The sequence below is a fragment of the Urocitellus parryii genome, chromosome 3 (assembly GCF_045843805.1).
Source record: "Urocitellus parryii isolate mUroPar1 chromosome 3, mUroPar1.hap1, whole genome shotgun sequence".
Classification (NCBI taxonomy): domain Eukaryota; kingdom Metazoa; phylum Chordata; class Mammalia; order Rodentia; family Sciuridae; genus Urocitellus; species Urocitellus parryii.
Window position 1 is genome coordinate 135,302,756 of NC_135533.1, and position 27,926 is coordinate 135,330,681.

Sequence of the window (27,926 nt, forward strand, 5' to 3'; positions counted from 1 at the left end):
GTCCCACAGACCAATGGCACATGTGAGAAAGGACCACTGAAGGGACTGAATATCAAGAGGTGGGGACCTGTGGAGGTTCGGGTCTTTCTGACCTCCATCAGTTACCTGCTTCCCATTATTATTATTATTTTTTTGTGTCATTTTTAAATTCTGGGTCTTAATCTAAGAAAAGTTTTGTTGCAGGACCAATTTACCACATCCTCGATAAACTGAGAATCTGTTTTTCTATTCAGCCAAAACTCTCATCACATCCTGTTTCCTGGATTGTAGGGATAAAGAAAAGCTATCTTGGTCTGGGGTTGTGGCTCAGCGGTAAAGTGCTCGCCTAGCACGTGCGAGGACCTGGGTTTGATCCTCAGCACCACATATAAATAAAATAAAGGTATTGGGTCCAACTACAACTAAAAAATAAATATTAAAAAAAAATTAAAGGGGCTGGGGTTGTGGCTCAGTGGTAGAGCGCTCACCCAGCATGAACCAGGCACTGGATTCGATCCTCAGCACCACATAAATGTAAAATAAAGATATCGTGTCCACCTAAAACTTAAGAATAAATATATATTTTTTTAAAAAAAGTTCACTCTTGGAGCACAGAACTCTAATTATCAACCCTCTCAAACAACAACAGGATAGCTATCACTACTATTATATTTTGGTCCTGGGGATGAACCCAGGACCAAAATTTTAGTAAGTGTTCTACCACTGAGCTACATCCCCAGCCCTGTTGTTGTTATTAAAAAACAAGAAACCAAACAACAGAAAAGGACAAGTTTTGGCACACATGTAGAGATGTTGTAATCCTGTGCGTTGCTGGTGCAACTGCTACAGAAAACAATATGGAAATTCTTCAAAAAGTTGAAAATATTCTGTGACCCAGCGATTCTATTTTTGGGTACATACACAAAACAACCAAAAGTAGAAACTTGAGCAGAAAATTGTACACCCATATTCATAGCAGCATTATTCACATCAGACAAAAGGTAGAAACAGCCCAAATCTTCATCAATATATGAATGGATAATAAAATGTGGTCTGTCCACATGATGGAATATTATTCAGCCTTACAAAGAATGGAATTCATGCTACAACATGGGCGAGCCCTGAAGACTTGCTAAGTGACAGCAGTTAATCACAAAACGCCAAATACTCTACGATTCCACTTACATGAAGTGTCTAGAGTCGTCACATTCACAGAGACAGAACGTCCGAGGTTACCAGGGCTGGGAGGAGAGTGGGAGAGTTAGTACTTGGTGGGAATTTCAGTCCTGCAAAATGAAAAGAGCTCTGGAACTGGAGGGTGGTGCTGTAGGCAGTCCTGTGAGTGCACTCCACACCACGGAACTGTGCGCCGAACAATGGTTACAATGGCTACACCATGTTAAAATGGTTAAGAGAATAAGTGTTATGTTTCATAAATTTCACCACATTAACAACAACAATTATCGGTGCAACCACTTTGGAAAGCAATTTGGCCATGTCAAAAAAAGCTGGAAACGTAAATACTTTGTGATACCCATCAATAGGAGAAAGGACTGAAAGTTATTACATATGCAATGGACCACAGATATGACAACAGATCACATCACATGTCTACACGTATGTACATACATATATACATGTATGTACATAGTTGTAGTTTGGGGGGGTTTTTTGTGGTGCTGGGAATTGAACTCAGGGTCGAGTGCATGCTAGGCAGCTGCTCTACTACTGCGATACACCCCAGCCCTTGCTATTTTTTAAATTAAATCATTTATTTATTCTAATTTGTTATATATGATGGCAGAATGCAATTCATTTCATATTACACAAACAGAGCACAATTTTTCAAGTCACTGGTTGTACACAAAGTATTTTCACACCCTTCTTAATTTTTAAAAAATTCTCTCCCTAAATTTCCCAGGCTGACTTCGAACCTAACTCACCTCCCCAGTAGCTGGGATTATAGGCGTGCACCACCACGTCCACTTGTATTATTTCCATTAAGGACGTATACATATGAGGTAAAATAATGAAGTGGGAGAATAGCTACACTCTGGAGAGGGAGAAAGGAAATAAGACTGAGGAGGAAGGATATTCCCTCTGGGATGTTTATTCCTTAACCTGGTGAGTATCTCAGTGTTTTTTATGTTTTTTTTTTTTTCTCTCTCTTATACTAGGAATTGAATCCAGGGGTGCTTTACCCCTAAGCTACATTCCATCTTTTTTTTTTTTTTGGTATTGGGAATTTAGCCCAGGGGTATTCAACCACTGAGCTACATCCCCAGCTCTTTTTTAATTTTTTATTTTGAGACAGAGTCTCACTGAGTTGCTTAGGATCTTGCTAAATTGCTGAGGCTGGGCTTTGAACTTGCAATCCTCCTGACTCAGCCTCCCAGGCTGCTGGGATTATAGGTGTGTACCACCACGCCTGAACATTCCCAGTCCTTTTTGTTTTGAGACAGATTCTTGCTGCTGAGGCTGGCCTTGAGTTTATGATCCTTCTGCCTCAGCCCCCCAAATCACTGGGATTACAATTATGGGCTATAGTGCCCTGCTCTTTTGTATGCCTGAAAGAGTTCATAAACTAACCCTACGTGGTAACCAAAAACTAATAAAGAAAAGTTAATATACAAAACAAGTCTAATCTCAAGTCAAAATAACCAAAATTCTGCATCCTTTACTTTTACAATACACCCAAATAACATCAACCTTAACTATGATTATTAAAATGATGTTTTATGTTTGTATATCTTCTCTTACCTTCTAAAATGGGGACTGTACCTAAAACATCTTTTCCCATCTGGATGACTAGTATGTAGGTCATTCGGGGAATTCAGGTGTTAGTACATGACAGTGACCATGGTGGTGACATCAGGCTGAGTCCCAGTGGGGCACGGCCTGTTCCATCCAATGCCTTGGGGAATAATTCCTCCAGTGCCTACACACAGCTGTACCTAGTGTGTGCTAGTGATCTTTTAATCATGTCAACGACTTCTCCCAAACTTGAAAACATTTATGAATAATTCTATCAAGGTTAATAGCAGAGAAAGAATTCAAATTCCAAGGCAAAAAAAAAAATCATACAGCTCAATTACATGAAGATTACCTATTTTTTTTTGTGTGTGTATATGTGTGCGCCTTCCAAACAATTCCTGATATTGTGTAACAGGAGATATGTTGCTCACACAGCAACAGTGTTCCTTTGAGAGAGAAACCCTAGCACGTACATATGTTGCCCTTGATTCATAGAGCAAGATCCTTCTTAACCCACAAATATTACAGGACACACAGGTGTGTAGAGAAGCCCAAATTTCAGTCAACTGAAAGAAAAGGAAAAACAGGTCCATCCATGCATTAAACTGACAGGCTTGACATCAGTATGAGGAATCAAGTTGATTTCCTTTTCTTCTCAAGAGGGACAAGAAGTTTTGAGAACAGCAGAAAATAAGATGCTCCTGTGGTTTGCTCTGTTTGACAAAGGAAGTGGTGTGTGACTTGAATAGGTTGGTGGGAGAAAACAGGTTGGAGAAGAGTTTTATAAGAGTCCCTGGCAAGGCTGGGATTTGATCATCATTTAAACTTAGCACTTGAGAGGTCACTGTACACAGGTGTACCATTCAGAAGGCTTGCTCTTGGTATGTTCTTAGCTAAATCACCAGCCCAACCTTCCTGAGTTCTCTGACCCCAAATCTTATTTTCATCTTCTGCGGGGACTGAGAACATTTTCTGGACATCTGAAGCCTCATAGGTGAGAATTTCCTGGAGATAACAGCTACAATTCTCTATAAGTCTACCAGGTCTACTCTTTTTCTGGAGAGAAAAGATTTTAAAAAGCAAAACACTGTTACCCTGACCATAAGTTCAACTTCCTAGATGAAATTCCCTATTTATTGTGTCCCTTCCTTCCCAGGGTACGTTTTCTTGACCAAGTATAAAGGAAGAAAAGTATGAGTGCCCTTTGCGAACTCAATAAAATATTTTGTTTACAGCTAATATGAAATGCCTCCTCTAGCTTTCCTCACTTTTCTATAAATGTGTGTCCTTGGTGCCAGAGGTGGGAGGGACAGAACAGACCAACAGAGCTGGCCAAATGTATGGCTGGACAACGCAGACCTTGTGTTCTACTGATGGGAGTCGGAAAGCCATGTTTCCACGCACAAAGCCCATCAGTCAGCCAACAGGCGCTTACTGAATGTCCTGACTGTGTTCAGGGCGACGAGATCAGTGTGGTATGATGCCAGCTTGCTGGGCGCCAGACTGGGAGCCAGGAGACCTGCCGGTGACTTCATTTTGGGAAAAAACAAGAAAACTTCCTTCTGCCAAGTTTCTCTATGGGTAAAATTAGGGGGCTGGAGTGATTAGACGTTCTTAGGTCTTTTCCAGTGAGAACTGTGGTGGATCATAAGTTTCCAGACTTCTGGATCTCCAGGGGCTTCCAAAGCTGGGGCATCTGAACAGTTCTGCTCTAAATCACCTTGTCTCCATAAGGGCACACTGAGGTACATTGGATGTCTGGGCATCTTGAGATGGTGCAAAGGAGCCACTCAGGTTGGTCCTTGCCCATAGTGCTCCAGCCCTTCTCTGGCTTTCCCCCATTTCCCCAATGTACCAAGCTAAACCTGTCTCAGGGCCTTTGCACATGCCCGACTTGCTGCCTTGAGTTTCCTATGGAATGAATGCTGGTTCCTTCCTTCTTGATCTTCACATCTCCTTAGAAGGCCACCTTCTCTGAGAGAGCAAGCGCTTACTTCTCTCTAAAGGTAACCCTACCGTACATAGGGTTTCCTTATTATTCTCTTCTTTCAGCATCCATTTCTTTGGGGGCTCTTCTATTATACAATCGTTTTACTTGTTTCTTGTGTCCCCGGAGTCCTCTTTGTTTTATTCAGAATTGTGTGTCTCCATAAGTATTTGTTACATGAACGATTTGAAGCCCGGCAATTCTGAGAAATCAAAGGGCATCTAGTCTTGTCTTGGCCTTCAGGGGTCCCTGGTTCAGGCAGGGCTCACAGCGGTGGCAGTGACTTCCCATGGCCTCCTTTCTTTGGCTTTCTTCCTCGTCCTTGAGGAAACAGGCCTTATGACATCACCAGCGCCGCTATGACATCATTACCGCGTTCTCTGCGTCATCAGATGGGCCCCAGAGCCCCTCCTCCCTTGGAGGCCCCAAAGCGTTGCAGACCCAGCACCCGCCGCGAGAGCCCCGCGGGTCTGCGGCGCGCCACGTCACGTCCGCCCGCCCGCCGGAGAGGCGATGACGTCACGCCACAGGGCTGGCGTCACGTGCCCCCCCGCGGGGGGCGGGCCTCGAGGGCGGCGCTTCCGGTCGGCGCAGCCTGGCGGCCGAGCAGCGGCGGCGGCGGCGGAGACGCGGGGATGGCGGTCGCTGGCGGCGAGGCTCGGTTCGCCGGGCTGTCGCTGGTGCAGCTCCACGAGCTGCTGGAGGACGAGGGGCAGCTGACGGAGATGGTGCAGAAGATGGAGGAGGTGAGGCGGCCTCGGTGGGGAGCGCCGGCCCGGGGCGGAGGCGACGGGGGTGGCTGGGGACGGGGGCCCGGGGCGGGAATAGGCGCGTGAGGCGGGCGTGGGGAGCAGGGACGCGGACCCGGAATGGGCGTCGGGGACTCGAGGTCGCGGCCGAGCGGCGGGTGGCCGCGGGTCCTGGAGCGGCGCGGCCGGGGAGCCTGGCGTGGGGAGGCTGGGGAGCCCCGGGGCCGGCTGTGCCGAGCCCGCGGAGAGGCCGGGGCCGGGGCCGGGGGCCGCCGCCGAGTGTGGGAGGGGGTTCTGAGAAGGATCGTGGGGCCGGGCGGGAGTTGAGGCAGAGCCCCAGACGGAGCCGGGGAAGGAGAGCCGTCGGGTCCGAGGGGTCCCAGGAGTGCCGCCCGAGCACGCCTTCGCCTGGACGGCCCTGGCCGGGTCGGGGAACGTGCCTGTGGGTGGCGGCAGGGTCCCTGGCTCCATAGCGTTGTCCCGGGAGGAAGAAGGGAACGTGGGCTCCTGGAGTGACTGTTACCCCGCAGCGTCCTGCCTGTGGGTTCCTGAAGCTGTTTCTGGGAGGAGATAAGCGGGTGCGGGGGGAGTGTTGGGAGCCGACTGCTCACCCCTCCTTGGTAGTCTGGGGCCAGCCCAGCCTCTGGAAGGCATGAGCCCGCCCCGTCCTGGTTATCTGCCTCCATACCTTGTGTGTGGCTTGCTTTAAGGGGTGACTAACTTTAGCCTTGCGGATGGATTTGCTGTAGGCGCTTCTTTTTCTCAGCCCTTTGGGAATGTGTCTTGGGGTCCGGTTCTGTGGGTCTGGGTCTCCACCAGGCAGGTGGCCCAGGGTGATCCAGCTGACACCTCTCACTCCTCCTTTGTCTCTCAAGCCTGAGCCTTCCCACGCCGGCAGTGCAGAGCATCTCCCCCAGAAGCCCTTGTGGGGGGCTTTTGGCTTTCTTTCCAAAGAGGGATTATTCAGCCCTGGGCCAGTCCCCTTAAAGGGGGGCTTGTGTGGAGGCTGCACATTCAAAATCCCTGGAAAACCCTCAACAGATCATTGTCTGGAGCCACAGAGAGGCCACTGTAGTAAGATGGTATCAGTCTTTCCATTAATACACCCCTTGTATTCACAGGCTTTGTAACTTGGCACATACGACATGGCTCCAGATGCAATTTACCCCATTTATGGTCTCCATGTGGCACTTTCCATTTTAGAGAATAATAAGTGACAAAATCCATCTTTCTTGACTGAGAGTTTCATGTCTACAAAGAAAGGAAATATTTGCTTAGTTTCTCTGCTTTTTAGTTGCTGGGAGACCTTTTGTTGATTGTCAGCAGGGCATCTTTCTACTTTAATGATAAAATGATAGGTATATTTCTCTAATGTGTAACACAGACTAAAGTTACTTTGTTCAGTGTGACGATTGTGTTTCAATAAGAGCGGAATACTGTAGCTTTATTGGTGGTACAATAGAAATAAACTGCTTTTTAGTTGCCAGAGGACTGGGGAATGAGTCGGTTTGATTCCAAGGCTGTTAGGAACAGCCTCACTTATTTCTTCTACCTGAGAACTGGAGATTATTTAAAGAGAAAGGCAAATTAAACTAGCAGTTTTTTTTTTTTTTTTTCCTTTTCCTTTTCCTGAGGACTGACTGACTCCACCGTTGTAGTTCAATTTAAATTTCTCAACAGTAGTTTGTTCTTTTGGGTGTAGTGTTTTTAAAACAAGGAAATTAAATTTGAAAATCCACATACCTTAGGTAGATCACCTAGTCAGGGTGACACTGCATATCCTGTTGCCTTCCTTATTCATGTGGTATGTTTCTAAAGGAACGAATATAATGTGAACAGTCAAAGTTTTGGCCATGGTAGTTTTACTCACCTGGTAATGTTATCTGTTGATTTATTTTGAGGTGGTCTCGAAACCTGGTAGAAATTATTTTATGTATGTACTGTCTACTCTTTATTTTTGAATATATATATATGTGTGTGTGTGTGTGTGTGTATGTTTAGTTGTAGATGGACACGGTACCTTTATTTTATTTATTTATTTTTAGGTGGGGCTGAGCATCGAACCCAGTACCTCACACATGCTAGGCAAGCACTCTTCCACAGAGCCCCAGCCCCAGCCCTGAACTGTCTGCTCTTGACCAAAGGAACATTTATGATAGGCTTTGGAATCATACATTCTAGACTGAACATCCCTACTTTTTAGCTGTGTAATTGCAGGCATGTCACTTTACCTCTCTGAGCATTGTTGGAAAAGGATGATATAATAATATCTGTTATCATAGAGTTGGTGTGAGGATCAGTTGAGATAGTGACTGTTAAATACACAGTCTGTATTTAGTGCTCAATAAAGAATAATGGCAGCCGAGTATGGTAGTACACACCTGTGATCCCAGCTACTCAGGAAGCTGAAGCAGAAGGATCTCAGGTTTGAAGCCAGTCTGAGCAACTTAGTGACACCCTGACTCAAAGTATATAATAAAAAGGTCTGGGGATTTAACTCAGAGGATGAGCACCCCTAGTTTCAGCCCAGTACCATAAAATAAATAAATAGGTAGAGATGGGGATGTAACTCATGTGCAAGACCCTAGGTTCAGTCCCAGTACTGAAGAAAAAAGACATTGCAATTAATGACAATCACTTCGTCTTCTCTCTTTCAAAGTTAACTGACAGTCATTAATACCAAATCATCCTGACAGGTTAATAGTCTCATTTCAATATTAAGTAAATTTTTGATTCACCATTAACCTGGGAAACAATTTGCCTTTGTCTCAGGTCTAGGAAGAAATGGTTAATGCACCAGGCCTTTCACAGTATCAGATCTCTTAACCTGAATGGAAGCCTTTTTTTTTTTTTTTTTTTCCTTAATTGGCAGAAGGCAGTGTTTTAAATTGTAGAGTAAGACATCTTCAAGCCTGAGGGGATATTTTGTGGTGACTGGAAAGTGTGGCTGGGTTTTGAAGGCATTCACTGTTAGGCTCTGCATTATGCTTCACTTACATTGTTTTAATTGTGGTGTGTGAATTTTGACGCAGTTCAAGACATTAAAATAATGTTGGAGCTATAGACTTTGTGGGCCCGTGTTTTGTTTTGTTTTGTTTTTTTTCTTTTTCTATTTACCCTGTCCATTATACAGTTCCATAAATGTAGTATATCCTTAATGATTATTTGCTGTGGGCTGACCCTTCATGTACTTTTTTTTTTTTTGTATTCTGGATTAAACCCAGGGGCACTTAACCTGAGCCCCATTCCCAGCTCTTTTTATTTTGAGACAGGGTCTTGCTAAATTACTTAGGGTCTTGCTAAGTTGTTGAGGCTGGTCTCAAACTTATGGTCCTCCTGTCTCAGGCACCCACCCCACCCCCAGTCGCTGGGATTACAGGCCTGTGCCACCACACCTGGCTGTTTGCATATGTCTTAATTTTTGAATTTTTACCCCCCCTCCCCTTTTTTTTAATGAGACTGGATCTCACTGTGTTGCCTAGGCTGATCTCAGACTCACAGTCCTCTGCAGCAGCCTTCTAAATAGCTGGGGTTACAGGGGTGTGCTGCTGCAATCGGCTCATTTTTATTTTTACTTAAAGTTATTTTTACATGGCAGTAGAATGTGCCTTTATCTGTCCACATTAACCCCATTGGACTGGCAAGGCACTCCCTTAAAAGGAACTGTCACTAAGGGAATTAGGCAAGTAAACCAGGCCTCTTGGGTCACTTCTCCCTATGTACTTTCTAAGGAAATACCACTTGGTTGGTGCTACTGAACGGTTCCACTATTGATTCAAATTCTGGATGTTTGTTCTGTGGTGAGTGAAAATGCCCACAAGTAAGAATGCCTGGGATCTGAAAGATTGTTTTGTGGAAAGTAATGAACTTTGGTCTAGAAGAAGCCACTTTCCTAAGGCCTGGGGGCTGTGATTTTGTGTGAGGCTGGAGAGCTACTACAGGAATCATAATGGCTCATTGAAAAGTAGCACCCTTGCTTAAAGTCCAGGACTCCTTCCCAAACACACAGGCTGAATGAATGCAGTTGGACTTTGATTTTTAGAAGCCAATATTTGAACTCTTTTGAGTATATACAACTGGAGTTTTTTTCTCTCCATGTTGTATGATCATTTTTGTTCATGTAAAGGCTTTACCTGTTGTGGGTCAGTCTTTTATGGATCATTTGAGTAAAATTTACTGTGCTCAGGAATATCTTCTGAAATTCTCATTTTATGTGTTTTTTTTTTTTTTTAAAGGAGGCATCCTGATGTGGCAAGAATGTAGTAAGAGTTAGTTGTGTGACCACATTTAAGTTAAATTCTCTATGCTTCAGTTTCCTCAACTGTAAAGTGAGGACAGTAATAATGCCTGCCTTTTAGAGTTCTTTTGAAGTTAAATGTTAGTACTTGGCACAGAGGAAGCCTTCAGTAGAGGCTAGCCCCCCCACCTTTTTTTTTTTTTCTTTAAATACCAGCGATTGAACCCAGAAGTACTTAACTACTGGGTCACACCCCAGCCCTTTTTCTACTTTTTATTTTGGGTCAGGGTCTCATTTAGTTGACTAGCGCCTCTTTAAGTTACTGAGGTTGGTTTTAAACTTGTGATCCTCCTGTGTCAGCCTCCCAAGTTGCTGGGATTATAGGTATGCACCACTATATCCAGTGTTCCCTTTCTTTAATAAGAGATTTTCAGAATTGTTGGATTGCCTTAGATGAAATTTGATCCACTTGTTTTATTTAATCGATCTTTACTTCTTTATATTTTTAGTGTAGTAGAGGCAGTATAGCACTGATATTAGAGTCAGAACTGGCTTTTAAAAAAAATATTTTTGTTATTGTATATGGATACAATACATTTATTTTACTTATTTATCTTTATGTGGTGCTGAGGATCGAACCCAGGTCCTCACACACGCTAGACAAGCGCTCTACTACTGAGCCACAACTCCAGCCCCACAACTGGCTTTTGATACTAGTGGTGCGACCTTTGGCAAGAATTTAGTCTTTCCAATTTCAGTTTCCCTGTTAGAAATAAAAGGGATAATAATAATAGCTTACTTCTTAGAGCCGTTGGACAGATTAAATAGGTTTGTAAGATACTTAACATGGTACCTAGTACAAAGGGAACACTTGGTAAGTAGTTATCACTAGTTATTATTACTGGAACTAAAAAAAGCACAGTATATTTACTGCCCAGATGGAAGATTCCATTTCAGTTCCACAGCTCTTGAGCATTTCCTGGGCACTGTAAAGGAAACACTAGTAGGACAATAGGACATAATCCCTGTAGGAGAATTTGGGACCAAACCAAGTACATGTAACCTTTTATAATAGAGGTATAGAATTTCAGCTTGGGAAGATGGAAAGAGTCACAAAGGTGGATCATGGCACAGCAGTGTGAATGTACTTAATGCCATTGAATTTGTACTCTTAAAAGTAGTTAAAATGTCAAGTTTGGAGGCAAGGGTACTGGGGATTGAACCTGAGGTGCTTTATCACTGAGTCATATCCCTAGTGGGCCCCCACACTTTTTGAGACAGGTTCTCACTAAGTTGCTGAGTCTGGCCTCAAACATGAGATCCTCCTACTTCAGCCTCCCAAGTTGCTGGGATTACATGTCCACCACCATGCCTAGCTAAAATGGTTTATAAATTTTGTGTATATTTTAACTACAGTTTTTTTAAGAGAATAAGGAAAGCCCAGATGTCAGTTTTTTGGGGGAGGGGGTAGCAGGGATCGAACTGAGAGGCACTCAGCCACTGAGTTGCTTAGTGCCTCGATTTTCTGAGGCTGGCTTTGAACTCATGTTCCTCTTGCCTCAGCCTCCCAAGTTGCTGGGATTACAGGCGTGCACCACTGTGCCCGGCTCCAGATGTCATTTGTAAGTGACATTGAAGGTTAGATGAAAAGAAGCTCTCTGCCTAGATTAGATTTCTAGTGTAAAACAGTGGACTTTGGTAGGTGGGTAAACTTTAAGAAAATAAATTATTAAATGCAATAATGCCTACTGGAAAGTATAGAGAATAGTAAAAAGAAATCTGTGCACCTGCCACCCAACTTAGGAGGTAAACGCTGTCATCCTGACATAAAGCACCCTGTGTTCACTGTTCTAAGGGCATTCTCCCCACCTCTGTCCCCAGCCATTATCTTGACTTAGGTATTTATTTTTCTAAGAAGGATTTTGACAGACAAAATAGGGGATCAGAAAGAAGTGACAGCAGGAGCAGAGACACAGAGACAAAAAGGCGGGGGACAGGCTGTGTGATTAGTGAGATCCCATCTACTCTGGCCAGATGGGATTTGCTTATGTATAGGGAAATGACAACAACTAAGGCTGGCAAGGGCGGAATGCAGGGTGTGAGCTCCATGTTAGTTAATTTTGTGGCAGGGAGCAGAGGGGCAGAGGAATGAAAGTTGCACTTTGGGAAGAGTCATCTGGCCGCAGAGTGTGGCTGGAGTGTGGGAGACCCAGGGAGACCATGCTGGAGGCAGAATTGGAAAGTGCCGGTGAAATAGCAATTAGGATGGAAGCTGGGGCTCTGGTAGGGGTGGGACCAGCCTCATTTCCCCCTCCCCTGTTGTGTGTAGGACTTCAAGGCTTTCTCTTCCAAAGCTCTTCCCTGACCTCAGTCATAGACTCATGGTCCCTTAGCCTCTTTGGTTATTTCTTCTGTTGCACTTGACACCATTTTATAAGTCACTTCCTTCTCTGTGTGCCCAGCTAGCATAGGGGTTCTATTTTGTCATGTTTGTGTTTTCAACCTGGTGTTCAGCAGAGTTCCACCTGGCGCAAAGGATGTGCCCGCTTGGTGCTGCTGAGTGAGTGAAGTGACTGGGGTTCAAGTGGCCCAGTAGGAGAATGGGCACAGTGAGCCAAGAGTGGGGGAGGGAGTCATTGTTAAGAGTGTGAGAGTTAGGGTTAGCATTGCCTGACCCTGCCCAGCAGATGGGAGGAGTGCCTGTGGTACTGGGGATTGAACTCAGGGTGCTCTACCACTGAGTTGCATCTCCAACCCTTTTTAAAATTTTAACACGGGTTTTGCTGAGTTGCCTGTGCTGGCCTCCAACTGTAATCCTCTTGCCTCAGCCTCTTGAGTTGCTAGAATTGCAGGTGTGCTTCACCACACTTGACTCTTCCAAGTGCTTGTTGAAATCAAGGGGAGGTATCAAGTTTGAAAAGCCATTAGGAGTAATTAATGAGTTGGGAGAAGGAAAGAGGTGCCATTGAAGAACAGAAAAAAACAAGTCCAGTGACCTTATTTTATAGGCAACTGGACTTTTTTTTTTTTTAAATAGTGCTTGTGAATGAATACATCACACTGGCCAAAAGTGGACCCTAGAGGTAGACTGGCCTGAACTGAACCTCATCCCTCGTGTGCAGAATGGATGAGCTATCGTGCTTAGGCAGGCCAGTTGGGTTGGTTAATCCCCCCCCCCCCCAGTATTTGTAGCAGAATGTTTTTATGGAGATTCGTGCCAAGTACACAGTACAAATTATTTGCAAAGACCTGTATCAGCCACTGTTAGCTGGGTAATCACTGAAGCTGAGAACATGCTTAGACAAGAGCTGTATTTGATTTATTTCCTTCCTCAGCAAAGTGAGTTTTCGGAATCCATCTTTGTTCAGGAAAACTGTCTTGCCCAGTGGTACAAAGACAGAGGAGTGTTCTTTGTTGAATTTCTTTATGGGGAAGAATGGAAGTAGAGAGGAGGACTTGGCTTTCTTGTTTCTAGGTGACATTACAGCCTGTCAGTAGGAAGTTTTGAAAGTATTTCTCATAGAATTTTGAGGAACTTTGTGAAAAGTAGACATTTGAGTAGTTATACCTCAAGCTGTGTCAAGGTTAATGTTTCTTATTTATTTTGAGACAGGGTCTCACTGAGTTGCTTAGGACCTCGCTAAGTTGCTGAGGCTGGGTTTGAACTCCTGATCCTCTTGCCTCTTGCCTCCTGAGCTGCTACTATTACAAGCATTACCCACTGTGCCCAGCTAATGTTTCCTTTAAACCAAACCTTTTGTTATTGCCAAGTTAATCATTGGCATGGTGAAGTTAGGGTTATGTTTATATCCTTGAGGTCTGTAACACAGTGCCTAGTGTGGTGGAGGGACACCGTGAGTACTAATTCACGTTCGCTCCAGGTAGCAGTTTGCACTAATGTGAACACAGCCAGGTTCAAGAAAATGTGTTTATTTACCTGACCTTTTTGGAGAATCCAGTGACTTTGGAGATGGAAAACCTGTATGTTGCAGGTCCCCCCCACCCCTCTCCTTCTGTTCCTTTCCTTCCTTTGCTGGAGATTGAACAAGTGTCTACAGCTGAGCTATACCTTCAGCCTCAAGCTTTCAGCTCTTAGGACCGTGCAGGTGTACAGAAGCTGATTTCATAGAACAGTGTATATAATAAACAGTAATGAAGCCTACACACCCTAGTTGGGGGAGACCCAACAAGCTTTTGGGGGGTGGGGGAAGTCAGCAGGGAATGTTTCCTGGAGGAGACAGTGACTCACAAGCTGTGATTCAGAGATGAGTTAAAGCTAACCAGGTAATGAGGGAGCAGGGTTCCAGGGCATGGGGGTGGGCAGCAGGAACAAAAGCTAAGAGAGGAGAGGACATTGAAGTATTGCAAGCATTGCAGGAGGGACCAGCAGAGGGAATCATGGGGGATAATGTCAGAGTGGCAGGAAGGGACAGATGGCCTCATCTGCTGTAGTAGTGAGGCACTTGGGCCTGACCCTTTAGCCAGAGAGCCACTGGAGGATTTAGTCTGGGAGTGCTGTGATTGGTCACCCTTGATGTTTATGTGGATGATTCTGAGATTTGAGAGGATAAAACTAGAAAGCAGGGAGATCAGTTAGAAGGTGAAATATAATTGATAAAATTGAACTTTGGGTAGCCAAAATAATGGACTTTGAGGGCATAAGCTGAATTCAGAACAGAGCCTGCTGAGTCTTGCTTTGCCCAGTTTGAATAATAATACACTTGATCATATGATGTATCTGTCAGTGGCATATTTTAAAAGTATGTAGGGAAAAACTAATAGAGCAAGTCACATCAAAGAATATGTGACATGGGATGGGGATTAGTGATAGAACACTGAAGAGGCACCTGTGAGGCACTGGCTCAATCTCCAGCAAAACATTTATGTGCATGGCACACACCTGTAATCCCAGCCAACCGGGAGGATGAGGCAGGAAGATTGCAAATACAGTCAGCCTGGGCAACTTAGTGAGACCCTGTCTCAAAATAAAATGGACTGGGATGTAGCTTATGGTGGAGTGCTTACCTAACATGTACAAGGCCCTGGATTCAATCCATAGGACTGTTGAAGGAATATATGATAGAAATGCAAAAGCTTTAAAATGCATGAAAATTGGGAAGTCAACTATTGAGTGCAGTAATTAAGACAAGATTGAGATTTTTAGTAAACTTTGGGGCAAGTATTAAATCTTCCTAAATGCCACTTTCCTCCTTATTAATTTAGCAATATTAATAATAGTATCCGAAGGTGGATGTGGTGGTGCACACCTGTGGTCCCAGCCATTTGAGAGGCTGAGGCAGCAGAGTCGTGCATTTAAGGCCAGTCTAGACAACACAGCAAGATCCTGTCTCTTAATAAAAACCAAAACCAGAAATTTAATGTCCTTATTGAATTATTCTGGGGATTAAATAAGATGATGTGTGTAGCCAAGTGTGGTGGCGCTTGCCTGTAATCCCAGCAGCTTGGGAGGCTGAGGCAGGAAGATCAGGAGTTCAAAGCCAGCCTCAGCAACTTAGTGAGGCCCTAAGCAATTCAGCAAGACCTTGCTTCTAAGTAAGAATAATACACACACACACACATACACACACGCACACACACGCATATATATGGTCTGGGGATGTGACTCAGTGGTTAAGTGCCCCAGGGTTCAATCCCCAGTACTAAGGAAAAAAAAATATGTATAAACTGTTTAACACTGTGCCTGGCAATAAAAATCCAATATATGGAAGCCATTTCTGTTTTTCATTCTGTAGTGTGGGGCTGTGTGATTTGGGGTAGCTTTTCCCATTGAGCTCTAATTTGTGAATGTTAATGATGATTACATTAACAGGGGTTCCATGGTAATAGATTTGGAAGCCAGTGAGTTCAAGGGGGGTTGGTTTTGTGTCTCTACCTGCTTGTTTTGCTGTTTTCTTACTGCCTGGGCTATGTGGCAAAGCTCTAGAAGGGCTTATGTAAATGTATGTAGTATTATTCTCAGATATACTTGATTGTAGGACTTGAGTGGAGAATCTTATGGGACTTGTTCTTATGGGGCCTGTTTTGACAAATGCTTATTTAGGGGATAATGTATCCATCTATTTCCGTAGTTCGAGGGTACTTACTGATCTATCTAGAAAGTATAATAGTTTTTGGATATTCATAATGACATTTCTGTGTTATCAAGGAAAGGCTAGCTACCTTAGTTTCATGGAGTGTCTTTGAGAAAGCAGGGAAGTATCTAGTATTTTTCAAACCAAAATGCATAAATCTTAACCTTTTGCCATAGTTTGAATCTTGAATGTCCCCCACAAGCCTGTTAAAGGCTTAGTCACCAAGGTGGTACTATTACCACCCTTGAGAGATGGGGGCCTAGTGGGACCCCAAAGGGATTGAGGGACCCTGGCCACTTCCCAGCTCTTTTTCTAACTGGCCATGAGGGGAGCAGCTTTGCTCACCCAGGTGCTCACCACCAAATGCCTAAAAATCACTGGGTGTGCCTGCTTGTGAACTAGAACCTCCAACTGTGAGCCAAAATAAATCTTTTTCTTTATACATTGATTATATCAGGTATTTTGTTATAGTGATAGAAAACCAACTAACACATATATCTAGGCAGTCCTTTGGGTAAAACATCTGATTCCCTACATCAGGTATGATTGTACAGCTTGCCTGCCTGCCTCCCATTCTCCCTTCCTCCCTTCCTTTCGAACCCAGGAGCACTTTACCACTGAGCTGCATGCCCAGCCCTTTTTATTTTTATTTTATTTTGAGACAGGGTCTTACTAAGTTGCTGAGACTGGCCTCAAACTTGGATTCTCTGCCTCAGCCTCCCAAGTCACTGGAATTACAGGCGAGCACCACCACGCCTGGCAAGATACAGTGTTTAATAGTCTAAATCCAGGATCCACCTGACAGGCATTTATTTTTTTATTTGCACTTATGTAAAGACTAGTCTGAAAACACTCATACATTGATTTCTTCAAATTGCAGTTAAAAGGAAATAGAGATGAAGAAAATCCATTAAGCTCTTAATAAACATTGAATGCTTTGGTTGTTGGTCTAGTCAGAAATTACTAATAAATATTAAGGTTCAAACAAGCACGGTGTTGTACATCTGTAGTCCCAGCAACCTGGGAGGTTATAGTGGGAGGATTACAAATTCAAGGCCAGCCTCAGGAATTAGCACGACCCTAGCCACTTAATAAGACCCTTCCTCAAAATAAAAAAGACTGCAAATGTAGCTTAGTGGTAAAGTATTCCTGGGTTCAAATCCCCAGTATCAAAAAAGAAAAGAGAAGAAGAAGGGCTTAGGAATTCTGTCTTCCATAGGCTGTTTTTTTGAGAGGGAAGGGGAATAAAGAGGCTTTTTGTTTTGGGGGATTGAACCAAGGGGTGCTTTTCCACTGAGCTGCATCCTGGCCTTTTTCTTTTTTAATTTTGAGATAGGGTCTCACTAAGTTGCTGAGCCCAGCCTTGAATTTGTACTCTTCCTGTCTCAGCCTCCCAAGTAGCTGTGTGCCACCTCATCTGGCTATAAAAAGAGGATCTTGATTTTTAAATTACAGTAGAAGCTATTAATTGACTTCCTCTACTTAACTGTTTCAGTAATTGCATGCTTCATGCCCTTCATTAAAAGTAGTGACTGGTCTGTCCCCCACCTGTTCCCGTCACGGTGAGGTGCCTGGGCATTTCTGTTCCCACACTGGAGTTGTCCACTTACTTGAGGGCCAAATGTGTTTGCTTTCAGACCTCTTTAGTCTAGTTTTATTTGTTTAGTAATTATGTGATTTCAGTAAACACTTTGGCAACTGATGAGTAATGACTGAAAAGAAAAAGAGTTTCTATGAAAACTGATGGGGCTGGGGTTGTGGCTCAGTGGTAGAACATGAGGCACTGCTATTCAATCCTCAGCACCACATGAAAATAAAATAGATACTGTATTCACCTAAAACTAAAAAATAAGTGCAAGGAAAAAAAGAAAAGTGTAAACTGAGTGTTTTAGAAAGAGTTAATATAAAGGATTTCACTAGGGGAAAAAAACTCACTGGTGAATTAAATGTGGACTAGATTGAGGAAAAATTGAAGAATTCCTGGATTCTGCTTCCCTGTTGCTTGAGTAGTGTCTGAGTTCTCACTCCAGATGAAAGGATGTAGTCTATGTGAGAAAATAAAACTAGTGGACTCGGCCCAGTCAATTGTGTGGTGCATGCCTGTAATCCCAGTGATTTGGGAGCCTGAGGCAGGAGGATCATTGAGTACAAACAAGGCCAGCCTCAGCAACTTAGCAAGGCCTTGTCTCAAAATAAAAATTTAATAAAGGCTGGGTATGTAATACAGTAATACAGTGCCCTTAAGTTCCATCCCAGTACCACCACCACCACCACCACCACCACCACACACACAAAAAAGCAGATGTCTATGTGTCTATAAAGTGTTTATTTAGCATATGTGTGCTTTTACCAAACTGCTTGGTTAACTGATTCTGTGTGGTGGAGGATTCCCAGATTCTACTGTTGAGATTGTGATTAATTCTAGGGTGGGGCTAAGGTGACAACTCCCTGCTTTTGGGAGACCAGAGACAAAGGCAGTTAGCATTGTGATCAGTGTGGGCGGGCCATCCTGTCTTCTGATCCTTACTTCTCTCCTCCACCCCAGCCTCCCATTGTTATATGGCCAGTGATTCTAGTAAAGTAACATTTTATAGCACCTACAAGTATCAGAACCATTCACACCTGTTATATTATCCAAATAATAAGTCCAAAAAGTAGGGAAAGCTTGTGTTTTCTCTGAATATTAGGAAACAAGTCTTCTAGGAAAAAAACAAACCCATAGTATGTTGTGCCTGCCAAATGTGGAAAACTGCCAAATTGTGTGTGCCTGAGACTACTTATTTCTTCTTTAGGACTGGTCCATTTGTTTGTTTGTTTATTTATTTATTTTGAGAGAGAGAGAATTTTTTATTTAATATTTATTTTTTAGTTTTCGGCGGACACAACATCTTTGTCTATATGTGGTGCTGAGGATGGAACCCGGGCCGCACGCATGCCAGGCGAGCGCGCTACCACTTGAGCCACATCCCCAGCCCTGGTCCATTTATTTTTTTAAAATATTTTTTTTAGCTGTTGATGAACCTTTATTTTATTCATTTATTTATATGTGGTGCTGAGGATGAAACCCAGTGCCTCCACATGCTAGGCAAGTGCTGTACCACTGGGCCACAACTCCATTTATTTTTTGAGTCTAGCTTTTTGCATTTCTGTGGTCACTTGCATTAAGTGAATGATGTGCTGATTTTTAGGTGCAAGCCACCTCCATATGGAAGAGATTGAGTTTGGATCCTATTGCCTGCTCCTTTCAGAGGGAAGCAAATTTCATCTCAACAAGATTTTGACTTTTTTTTAATAAAAAATAAAATATCTGTATTAATTTTATAATTGGAAGTAACATTTTGTTTGTTGAGTGGGTTGTCTGATGCAACTTTTGATAAGCAGCCAATAAATTTCCTTCCTGAGTAGGCTGTATGTAGCCTTGGAGATGGGTTCACACAGCCCCCAGGATAGTTGTATTTTAGGACAGTTTCATAATGTTCTATAATTCTATGTTAGCTGTTTTTTCAAATCTTTAATTTTGTCACCATGTTAAAACAGTCCAACTCTGCAGCTTTTTTTTTTTTTTTTAACTTCAGTAGAACTTAACATTTGAATTTAACGATGTCACATTAGGTTGTGTTTACAGTACACCTCTGGGATTGTATAGGTTTCATCTGAAAACCAGAAGTTAGTTGGAGAGAGTGGTGAGGTTCTTCATTGACAAGGTTATTTCTGAATGGAAAATGAAGTTGGGCTTTCTAATAATAACCTAACCTTTAATATAAAGGTTAGGTTATTATTATTATTTATTATAAAGACCAAACTCAAATTGTCTATAATTCCGGCAAACTTTACTTAAAACTAATTGGTGAGGACTGGGGATGTGGCTCAAGCGGTAGCGCGCCTGGCATGCGTGCGGCCCGGGTTCGATCCTCAGCACCACATACCAACAAAGACGTTGTGTCCGCCGAAAACTAAAAAATAAATATTAAAAATTCTCTCTCTCTTTCTCTCTCTCTCTCTCCCTTCTCCTCTCTCACTCTCTCTTTAAAGAAAAAAAAACTAATTGGTGAGATCCATCAAATGTAATGCAATAAGAGGAGATATCATTAACATTGCTGACTGCCTTTCTTTATCACCTAATCCATAAGCCTGTTGTATTTAAGGTCTTAATAGGTCTGAACTCTTTCACTAGTGGAAAGGTACAAGAGCTAAGATTTGTTTCTTTTTCATCTTTGAATTATAGAAAACTTTGAATTTAATTTTATCTGAAGAAAAGTTCAAAATAAAAACAGGCCAGATGTAGTGGCTCACACCTATAATCCTAGCAACTCGGGAGGCTGAGGCAGGAGGATCATAAGTTTAAAGCCATCCTCAGCAAAAGCAAGGCTCTGAGCAACTCAGTGAGACCCTGTTTCTAAATTAAAAATATAAAATAGGGGTGGGGATGTGATTCAGTGGTTGAGTGCCCCTGAGTTCAACTATCCTGGTACAAAAAAAAAAAATTAAAATTCAGGTTTCCCACCAAGAATAACCAGTATTCCTTTGAGAAGGGCCAGGCCATCATGACAGTGGGTGTTTTGGAGAGCAGGAGAGCAGTAATGTCAACCTCAGAGTTGGCTGGAAGGGTCTGCGTGGGCCACGATGGCAATTTAAGCATCAAAGTGGTTGACTGCATCGAAAGATTAAGATGACTTTTGGTCATTTGGACCAATGATCAAAAATGACCAAGCTTACTGGTCATTTGGGGGGACTGCTTAGGCACTAACTTAATCTTCCAAAAGTTGGCTTTAAAAAAAAGAAAGACTTTTTTTTTTTTTTTTTTTAAAGTAAGAACTGGGGTTGTGGCTCAGTGGCAGAGTGCTTGCCTAGCATGTGCAAGGCCCTGGGTTTATTCCCAACACTGGTGGAGTTGGGAGGAAGAAATAGGAAAAAGTGAGAGGATAGAACAAAGATTGACAAGTTTTGCTAATTGTTGACCCCAGGGAAAATGTTACCCATGGTTTCATCATACCTGTCTCTCTACTTTTGCTTTGTATTTGATAATGTCCTCAATATAAAGTTAAATAAAAGATGTAAGTAGTAATGAAATATAGATGATTCTTGGAACTTGAAAATAGATGATAGTGAACTAGTGAATCTTCATTAGGTTCTATGACAAAATCATGTAGAAGACACACTTGGAGGCAAAATATCCTGATGGTATCATAGCAGGTCACTTAACTTCCATAAAATTACATTTCTTTTCTCCTGGGTGAAAATGAAGACAGATTTGCCTCACTTTCATCAGAGGATGAAATGGAGATAATAATGTGAAGAGAAGGTAGCATAGTGCAGTACGTGTTAGCAGATATTGAAATGTGGAACATGCTAGCTGGTGAATGCACCTGTGATCCCATCTCCGCAAGGAGGCTGCAGCAGGAGGATCACAAGTTTAAGGCCAGCCTGTGAAACTTAGTCCCTGTTTCAAAAATGACTAAAAGGGCTGTGATGCAGCTCTGTGGTAGCATGCCTCTGAGTTCCATCCCTAGTATTTAACAACAACAACAAAAAGTGGAAGATGTTGATAAGAGTGAAGTTTCCAGGTCTCCATCGGTAACTTCTTACTTAATTTAGTAGATCTTTAAAAATCACACCAACTTTTGTATTCTTCCTTTTGCTCTTGAGCTCTTTATTTGAAGAGCACATGCACTCTGTGTGCAGGGCTGTACTGCTGCGAAGCAAAATGAATGGCCCGCCCCTGGACTAGGGCTGTGTGCAACTTTCAGAGCCTCATGTATGCAGATGATCTTGACTGAGGTTCTGGAGGTCCAGACTGATCTCTAATCGTTGGTTTCCCAGAGCCTGGCACTTGGGAGTGCTTCCTGTGGGAGGCCATCCTTGCACATGATTTGAGTTACCTCCCTGACTGGGGAGAGGCACTTAAACATAGCTGTGTTAAAAGTCTTCCCCACCCTTTCCCAGATCTGAGGGCTTGTCCATGCAGAAGCGTGCCTGGCCACTGACCTGAAGACCCAATTGTCATCCTTGACCTTGGGATGCTGCCCCCCTTAACTTCATTGGATGGGATTTTCTCTGGAATTTTTTGTTCTCCAATAAAAGCTCACTCTCGCTCACGCGCGCTCTCTCTCTCTCTTCCCTCCCTCTCCCTCTCCCCCTCCCTCCCTCCCTCCCCCTCTCTCTCTCTCTCTTTCTCTCTCTCTCTCTCTCTCTCTCTCTCTCTTCTCTTCTCTTCTCTTCTCTTCTCTTCTCTTCTCTTCTCTTCTCTTCTCTTCTCTTCTCTTCTCTTCTCTTCTGTAAACCTTGCCACCGCATTAGGAGAAGCCAGCTCAGAGCTGATATTAAAGGTAATGAGAGTCTGTCTCTTTAATTTAAAACTCACTAGCAATTTCTTATGAACCGAACCTTCTTTCATGAAGCCCGCACTGGACTCCTGCAGAGCTTCCTAAGTATTTCTTGAATGAATGAATGGAGCCATCACTTACTGTGTTGGAACATGTTGTTGTTGTGGCCATGGTGAGCTGATGTCAAGGAACAGAATTTTTATGGTGATTTCAAGACTCTCATAACAGTGCTCACATACTGATAAGCTTTCCAAGTTCAATAGAGCTGAAGTTCTGCTGCAGAGAAAGGAATTATGCACCACCACTTACTTTGTGCCTGAGGTTTCTCCACTGGTGCTGCTTGTCTAGTTTTAGAGCAGTCGTTTTTCATAATCCCAGTTCTTTTTCCTTGTGTGTTTCTCTGCCAAATTGCTGTCACTACTGTGGCAACTTGGAGTTCAGGTGATTTCCTAGGCAAAGTCTGTCATTTGTAATGATAAGCATTAACTTATGATTTTACTGTTTAAAAATCTATGATAAACATTTAACAAAGCGAATGTTCAGAAGAGCTTAGCAAGATTTTAAACAAAAACTGACAAAGAATATCCCAAGGCCCCAGCTATTAAGATTCTTAGGGATGAAACTGATAGGATGCTAGGATGGTCTGAGTACTGTACTCAGTTCTAGGACCAGGGACAGGAGCAAAGCACAGCTCTGCTCTTCAGGGGCTTAATGTCTTCATCCAAAAGTAGATATGAGCTTAAATGTCGCTTCACTTCTTTGAGAAAATAGCTCTAGAATTCAAGTTAAATCAGTCAGGCTTCTGGCAAAACATAGGCACATTCAACTTGTGGGATTTGATTATTATTTTTTCTTCCTTTTCTTTTCCCCTCCCTACCCCACCCCCTTTGCTACCTCCCTCTCCTGGATTGAACCACTGAGCTACATCTCATAAGTTGCCAAGGCTGGCCTTGAACTTGTGATCCTCCTGCTTCAGTCTCCAGAGTTGCTGGGATTACAGGTGTGCACCACCACACCCAGCTGGGGATTTGATTCTTTTTTATTTTTTTAGTTGTTGATAGACGTTTATTTATTTATATGTGATGCTAAGAATCAAACCCAGTGCGTCACACATGCCAGGCAAGTGCGCTACTGCCACAGCCCCAGTAGCTGTGGCAGTAAAGTTTTTTTTTTTAATTGATTTTATTATTTTTTTTAATACGTGACACAGTGGAATGCATTACAATCCTTATTACACATCTAGAGCACAATTTTCGTATCTCTGTATATAAAGTATGTTTGCGCCAATTTATGCCATTATACATGTACTTTTTTGCATTATAATTTTTTTAATATTTATTTTTTTTAGGTGTAGATGGACACAACACAATGCCTTTATTTTTATGTGGTACTGAGGATCAAACCTGGGTCCCGCCTGTGCTAGGTGAGCGCTCTACCACTGAGCCACAATCCCAGCCCGCATTATAATTCTTTTTTTTTTTAATATTTATTTTTTAGGTTTTTTTCGGTGGACACAACATCTTTATTTTATTTTTATGTGGTGCTGAGGATCGAACCCAGCGCCCTGCGCATGCCAGGCAAGCGTGCTACCGCTTGAGCCACATCTCCAACCCCTATAATTCTTAATATACATATACCACAATTTTTCATATCTGTTTGTATATAAGGTATGTTGACTCCCAATTCAAGTCTTCATAAAGGGATTTGATTCTTTTTTTTTTTTAAGAGAATTTTTTTAATATTTATTTTTTAGTTTTCAGCGGACACAACATCTTTGTTTTGTATGAGGTGCTGAGGATCAAACCTGGCCGCACGCATGCTAGGCGAGCACGCTACCACTTGAGCCACATCCCCAGCCCAAGGGATTTGATTCTTTTTTTTTTTAAGAAAGAGAGAGAATTTTTTTAATAATTATTTTTTTGTTTTCGGTGGACACAACATCTTTGTATGTGGTGCTGAGGAACGAACCCAGGCCACACGCATGACAGGTGAGCATGCTACCGCTTGAGCCACATCCCCAGCCCGGGGATTTGATTCTTTTTTTTTTTTTTTTTTTTTTTAAAGAAAGAGTGAGAGAGAGGAGAGAGAGAGAGAATTTTAATATTTATTTTTTTTTTAGTATTTGGCGGATACAACATCTTTGTCTATATGTGGTGCTGAGGATCGAACCCGGGCCGCATGCATGCCAGGCGAGCGCGCTACCGCTTGAGCCACATCCCCAGCCCGCTGGGATTTGATTCTTAATGGAGGGATTCCTCACAGGGAAAAAATGTGTTGAGACTCCAAGGGCTACTAAAAGGTTGGCAATAGTTATATCCTCCAGGCCCAGAGGACTGGACGGGGAGAGGGAGAGAGGGGCTTGTATGTCTGTTGCCACATCATGCCAAGGGGACTAAGAGAATTACCCCCAACCCCTGCCACCACCATTTTACTCTTCTTCCACCCTTAGTTTCCACTACTGAACCCAACTAGAGCCAGGGGCAAGTGACCTATTGAAGTGTCAGTATGGCTTCTTAGGCATAGAGCAAGATGGGAAGTGGATCTCAAGGCCAGAGGGAAGATTCCATCACTGGACTGGTTTTCTCTGGCTGCTCTAACTAATCACCACAAATGTTGTGGCTTAAAACAACAGGAATGTGGGCTGGTAATATAGCCCAATGCACACTGTATCCTAGCATGTGCAAGGCTCTGGGTTCAATCCCTACCACCACAAGCACAGACCAGGAATATATTCTGTAACAGTTTAGAGGCCCAGAATCTGACATCAAGGTGCCTATGTTTCCCTGGGAGGTTCTATGGGAGAATCCATTCCCTGCCTCTGTGGCTTCCGGTGGGCACTGGCTTCCTTGGCTTATGATCACATGTCTCCAGAGTTCATGTGGATTACATATCAATAAAGGAGAACCTCAGAGGGTCTAGCATTGTGTGGGTGGTCAGTCTAAGGGAAGTGCAAAGACAGCTCATAGCTATTATCAGGGCCTTGGTCAGGGTAGTGTTTGCAGCAAAGATTTGGGCAGGAGAGCCATCTGGACAGGAGAGCCATCTGGGATAAGCAGCTAGTGTGAGCATAGAGGTGGAGGAAGGAGTGTCTTATATGTCAGGCATGGAGCTTCTGCTTGTTCTCTAACAAAATGTTTGCTTGTTTATTAAAATGAGTGTGGATGTTCACTTTGGTTAATACTAGGCCTTCTGAAAATGGTGATGGGTAACAGTGCATACCTCTGTTTTTTTACTGTAAGTAAACTATCTCATATCCCAAGTGCTTACTGGATTTTGAGCATTCAACAGACTTCCAGTACTATTAAGGATTACCATTCATTTAGGGCTGGGATTATGGCTCAGCGGTAGAGTGCTCGCCTAGCATGGGCAAGACCTGGGTTCGATTTTCAGCACCACATAAAAATAAAGGCATTGTGTTGTCCATCTACACCTAAAAAATAAAATTAAAAAAAGAATTACCATTCATTTGTTTAAATTCACTAATCTAATTTAATAATGTCATTTATTTTGCTGTGATGAGGATTTATTGTAATGTAGAGGGGGGTTAGGGACTGCCCTGATTATTCTTGCATGAGCATGAGGAAGCTTTAGCTTGGAAATGTGGACAGATTTGTCTGCCTGGTGTTTAGGAAGGCAGTTATAATTATAGACAAAGGAGCCAGACTCTGGCCAGCTCAAATCAGAATATCACATTGTAGAAGCAGCTGGTTTGGAAACCATCCACTGGAAACCCAAATCCTTGACCTGGCACTGACCGGCAGAGCCACAGGCAATCTCCCTTCTCCGTCCCTGTGTCCTAGCATTTGTAAATATTGCTTTTGCAGTGGGAAGTTTCTGTTTTCTTTCTTACTGAGTTTTTTACTATATTCCCTCAACCAAAATAAAATATTTTTTTTGAGTGAGAGAGGATAGAGAGAGAGAGAATTTTTAATATTTATTTTTTATTTCTCGGCGGACACAACATCTTAGTTGGTATGTGGTGCTGAGGATCGAACTCGGGCCGCACGCATGCCAGGCGAGTGCGCTACCACTTGAGCCACATCCCCAGCCCAAAAATAAAAATTAATAACATGTAAGTTTGAGAATAGAATGTGTGCTCTCAGAGCACTGCACTGATACATGAATGTATGTATCCCAAGAGATTAAGGTATCTCTACCTTTTTGCCTTGGATAAGGAAAAAAAAAAAAAAAATCCCTTGTACCAGGGATTGAATCCAGGGGGCACTCAACCACTGAGCCACATCCCCAGCCCTTTTAATTTTTTTATTTTGAGACAAGGTAATTTTATTTTTTCATTTTTAAAACAAAGGCAATTTTTTTTTTCTTTAGAGCATTCACCCTTCTGATTGTATTTATAGCTAACAGGTTTTGTTTTCCTTTTTGTTAATTATAGTTGGACACAATACTTTTATTTTACGTATTTATTTTTATGTGGTGCTGAGGATTGAACCTAGGGTCTCACAGTGACATGCTACAACCACAGCCCCCTAACAGGTGTTTTTTTTTTTTTTTTTTTTTTTTTTTTTGCTACACATGACATTACAATGATCTTGGCAATTCATACATTTGAATCATTGGGGTATAATTTCTCATTTTTATGATTTTACAGATTGCAGAATCACACTGGTCATAGAGTCATCTATATACATACGGCAATCATGTCTATTCTGTAGCAGGTTTTTTTAATGTAAGAAATTTTTTAATAAAATTATATGATTATTTTAATGATTCAACTTTTAACTATGATAGTTATAGTAGAGAAAAGTGAAAAAATCCTATCATCCTGAGGTCTCTGTATTAACTGGGTGAACGCCCTTCAGGCAGCAGAAAGAGCTTCATGCAAAGGGAGCGTAACTATAAGTGCTGGTATTGTGCATCTCATTTTTCTTTAGAAGAAAAAAGGAAACTGAAGTGAAACTGGATGCATTTATAAACATGTTTCTTTACCACAGAGAAATTATTATTTCCTGAAAAGATTTCTTTATGGTTAACAAAAAGAATCATGAGAAAGATCAAGTTGGCACTGCTCTTTTCGGTTTCAGGTATGTTGGTACCTACCACGAAGAAGAGGACGTGAAGCAAGTTACTGTATTTTCTAGTCTGGTTCCTAAAATACAGTGGCCCGCTCTGCTGATTGATAGTACAGATTTGGTTATAGGCACGGAGGCATTAGTCTGAGAGGGTGAAAATCAGGCTGCCACTTGCGCCTTACTGAGGTGTTTATCTGCGTTCTTGGGGGTGCTGGTCTTGTCCTGGCCAGCTTGCCTTTGCTTTGTAGATGAGCAAAAGTGGGTGTTCCTCATTTTCCTCAACTGAAACAAGGGAAAAGAATATTGAGGAGCAAGTCTTTTCCTCCCTCTAAGGCAGCATCACAGGAGTGTTCTGGGCCATTCCCGGGCTTAGGAAAAGCTCTACTGGCCCTTAGCACATGGCCCTTGCCCTAGCCCTGGCCCTGCTGCTGTGATCCACCCCGAGAGTGCTCTGGATGTAGTGCCAGATGTGTCGGTATGAAAATGTCTGAATCCCCAAAGGGTATGAAAAATCAGGTCCCATGTAGCAGTCTTTGGTTGTCCTCATCTGGAGTCCTTTGGCCCCTTGCTGGCTGGTGCCTTTGTCTTTGTGTGATCTGTTCAAATGAATTGCCTTTTGCTTATAGCCTGTGTTTCTGTTTCTTTCTTACAGGGCTTTTCTAATGTGTAGAGCAGGTGATTTCAACTTGATTTATATTCTGCAGGAAAAATATATATTTTTCTTTTGGAAGATGCATTTTACAATGCATTTGAAGCCATGTTTTTCAGCCTAGCT

The 27,926-nt window shown here is 42.7% G+C and overlaps 1 protein-coding gene across 1 annotated transcript in view; it reads left to right on the forward strand.

The window, feature by feature from the left end:
* The first annotated feature begins 5,309 nt into the window (after positions 1–5,309).
* Vps37b (VPS37B subunit of ESCRT-I) overlaps positions 5,310–27,926 on the forward strand; it is a 31,494-nt gene continuing 8,877 nt past the window's right edge. The window contains exon 1 of the mRNA XM_026402978.2: positions 5,310–5,466. Within this exon, the coding sequence (XP_026258763.2) occupies positions 5,356–5,466 (111 nt within the window). The 5' untranslated portion in view covers positions 5,310–5,355. The remainder of the gene's footprint in view (positions 5,467–27,926) is intronic.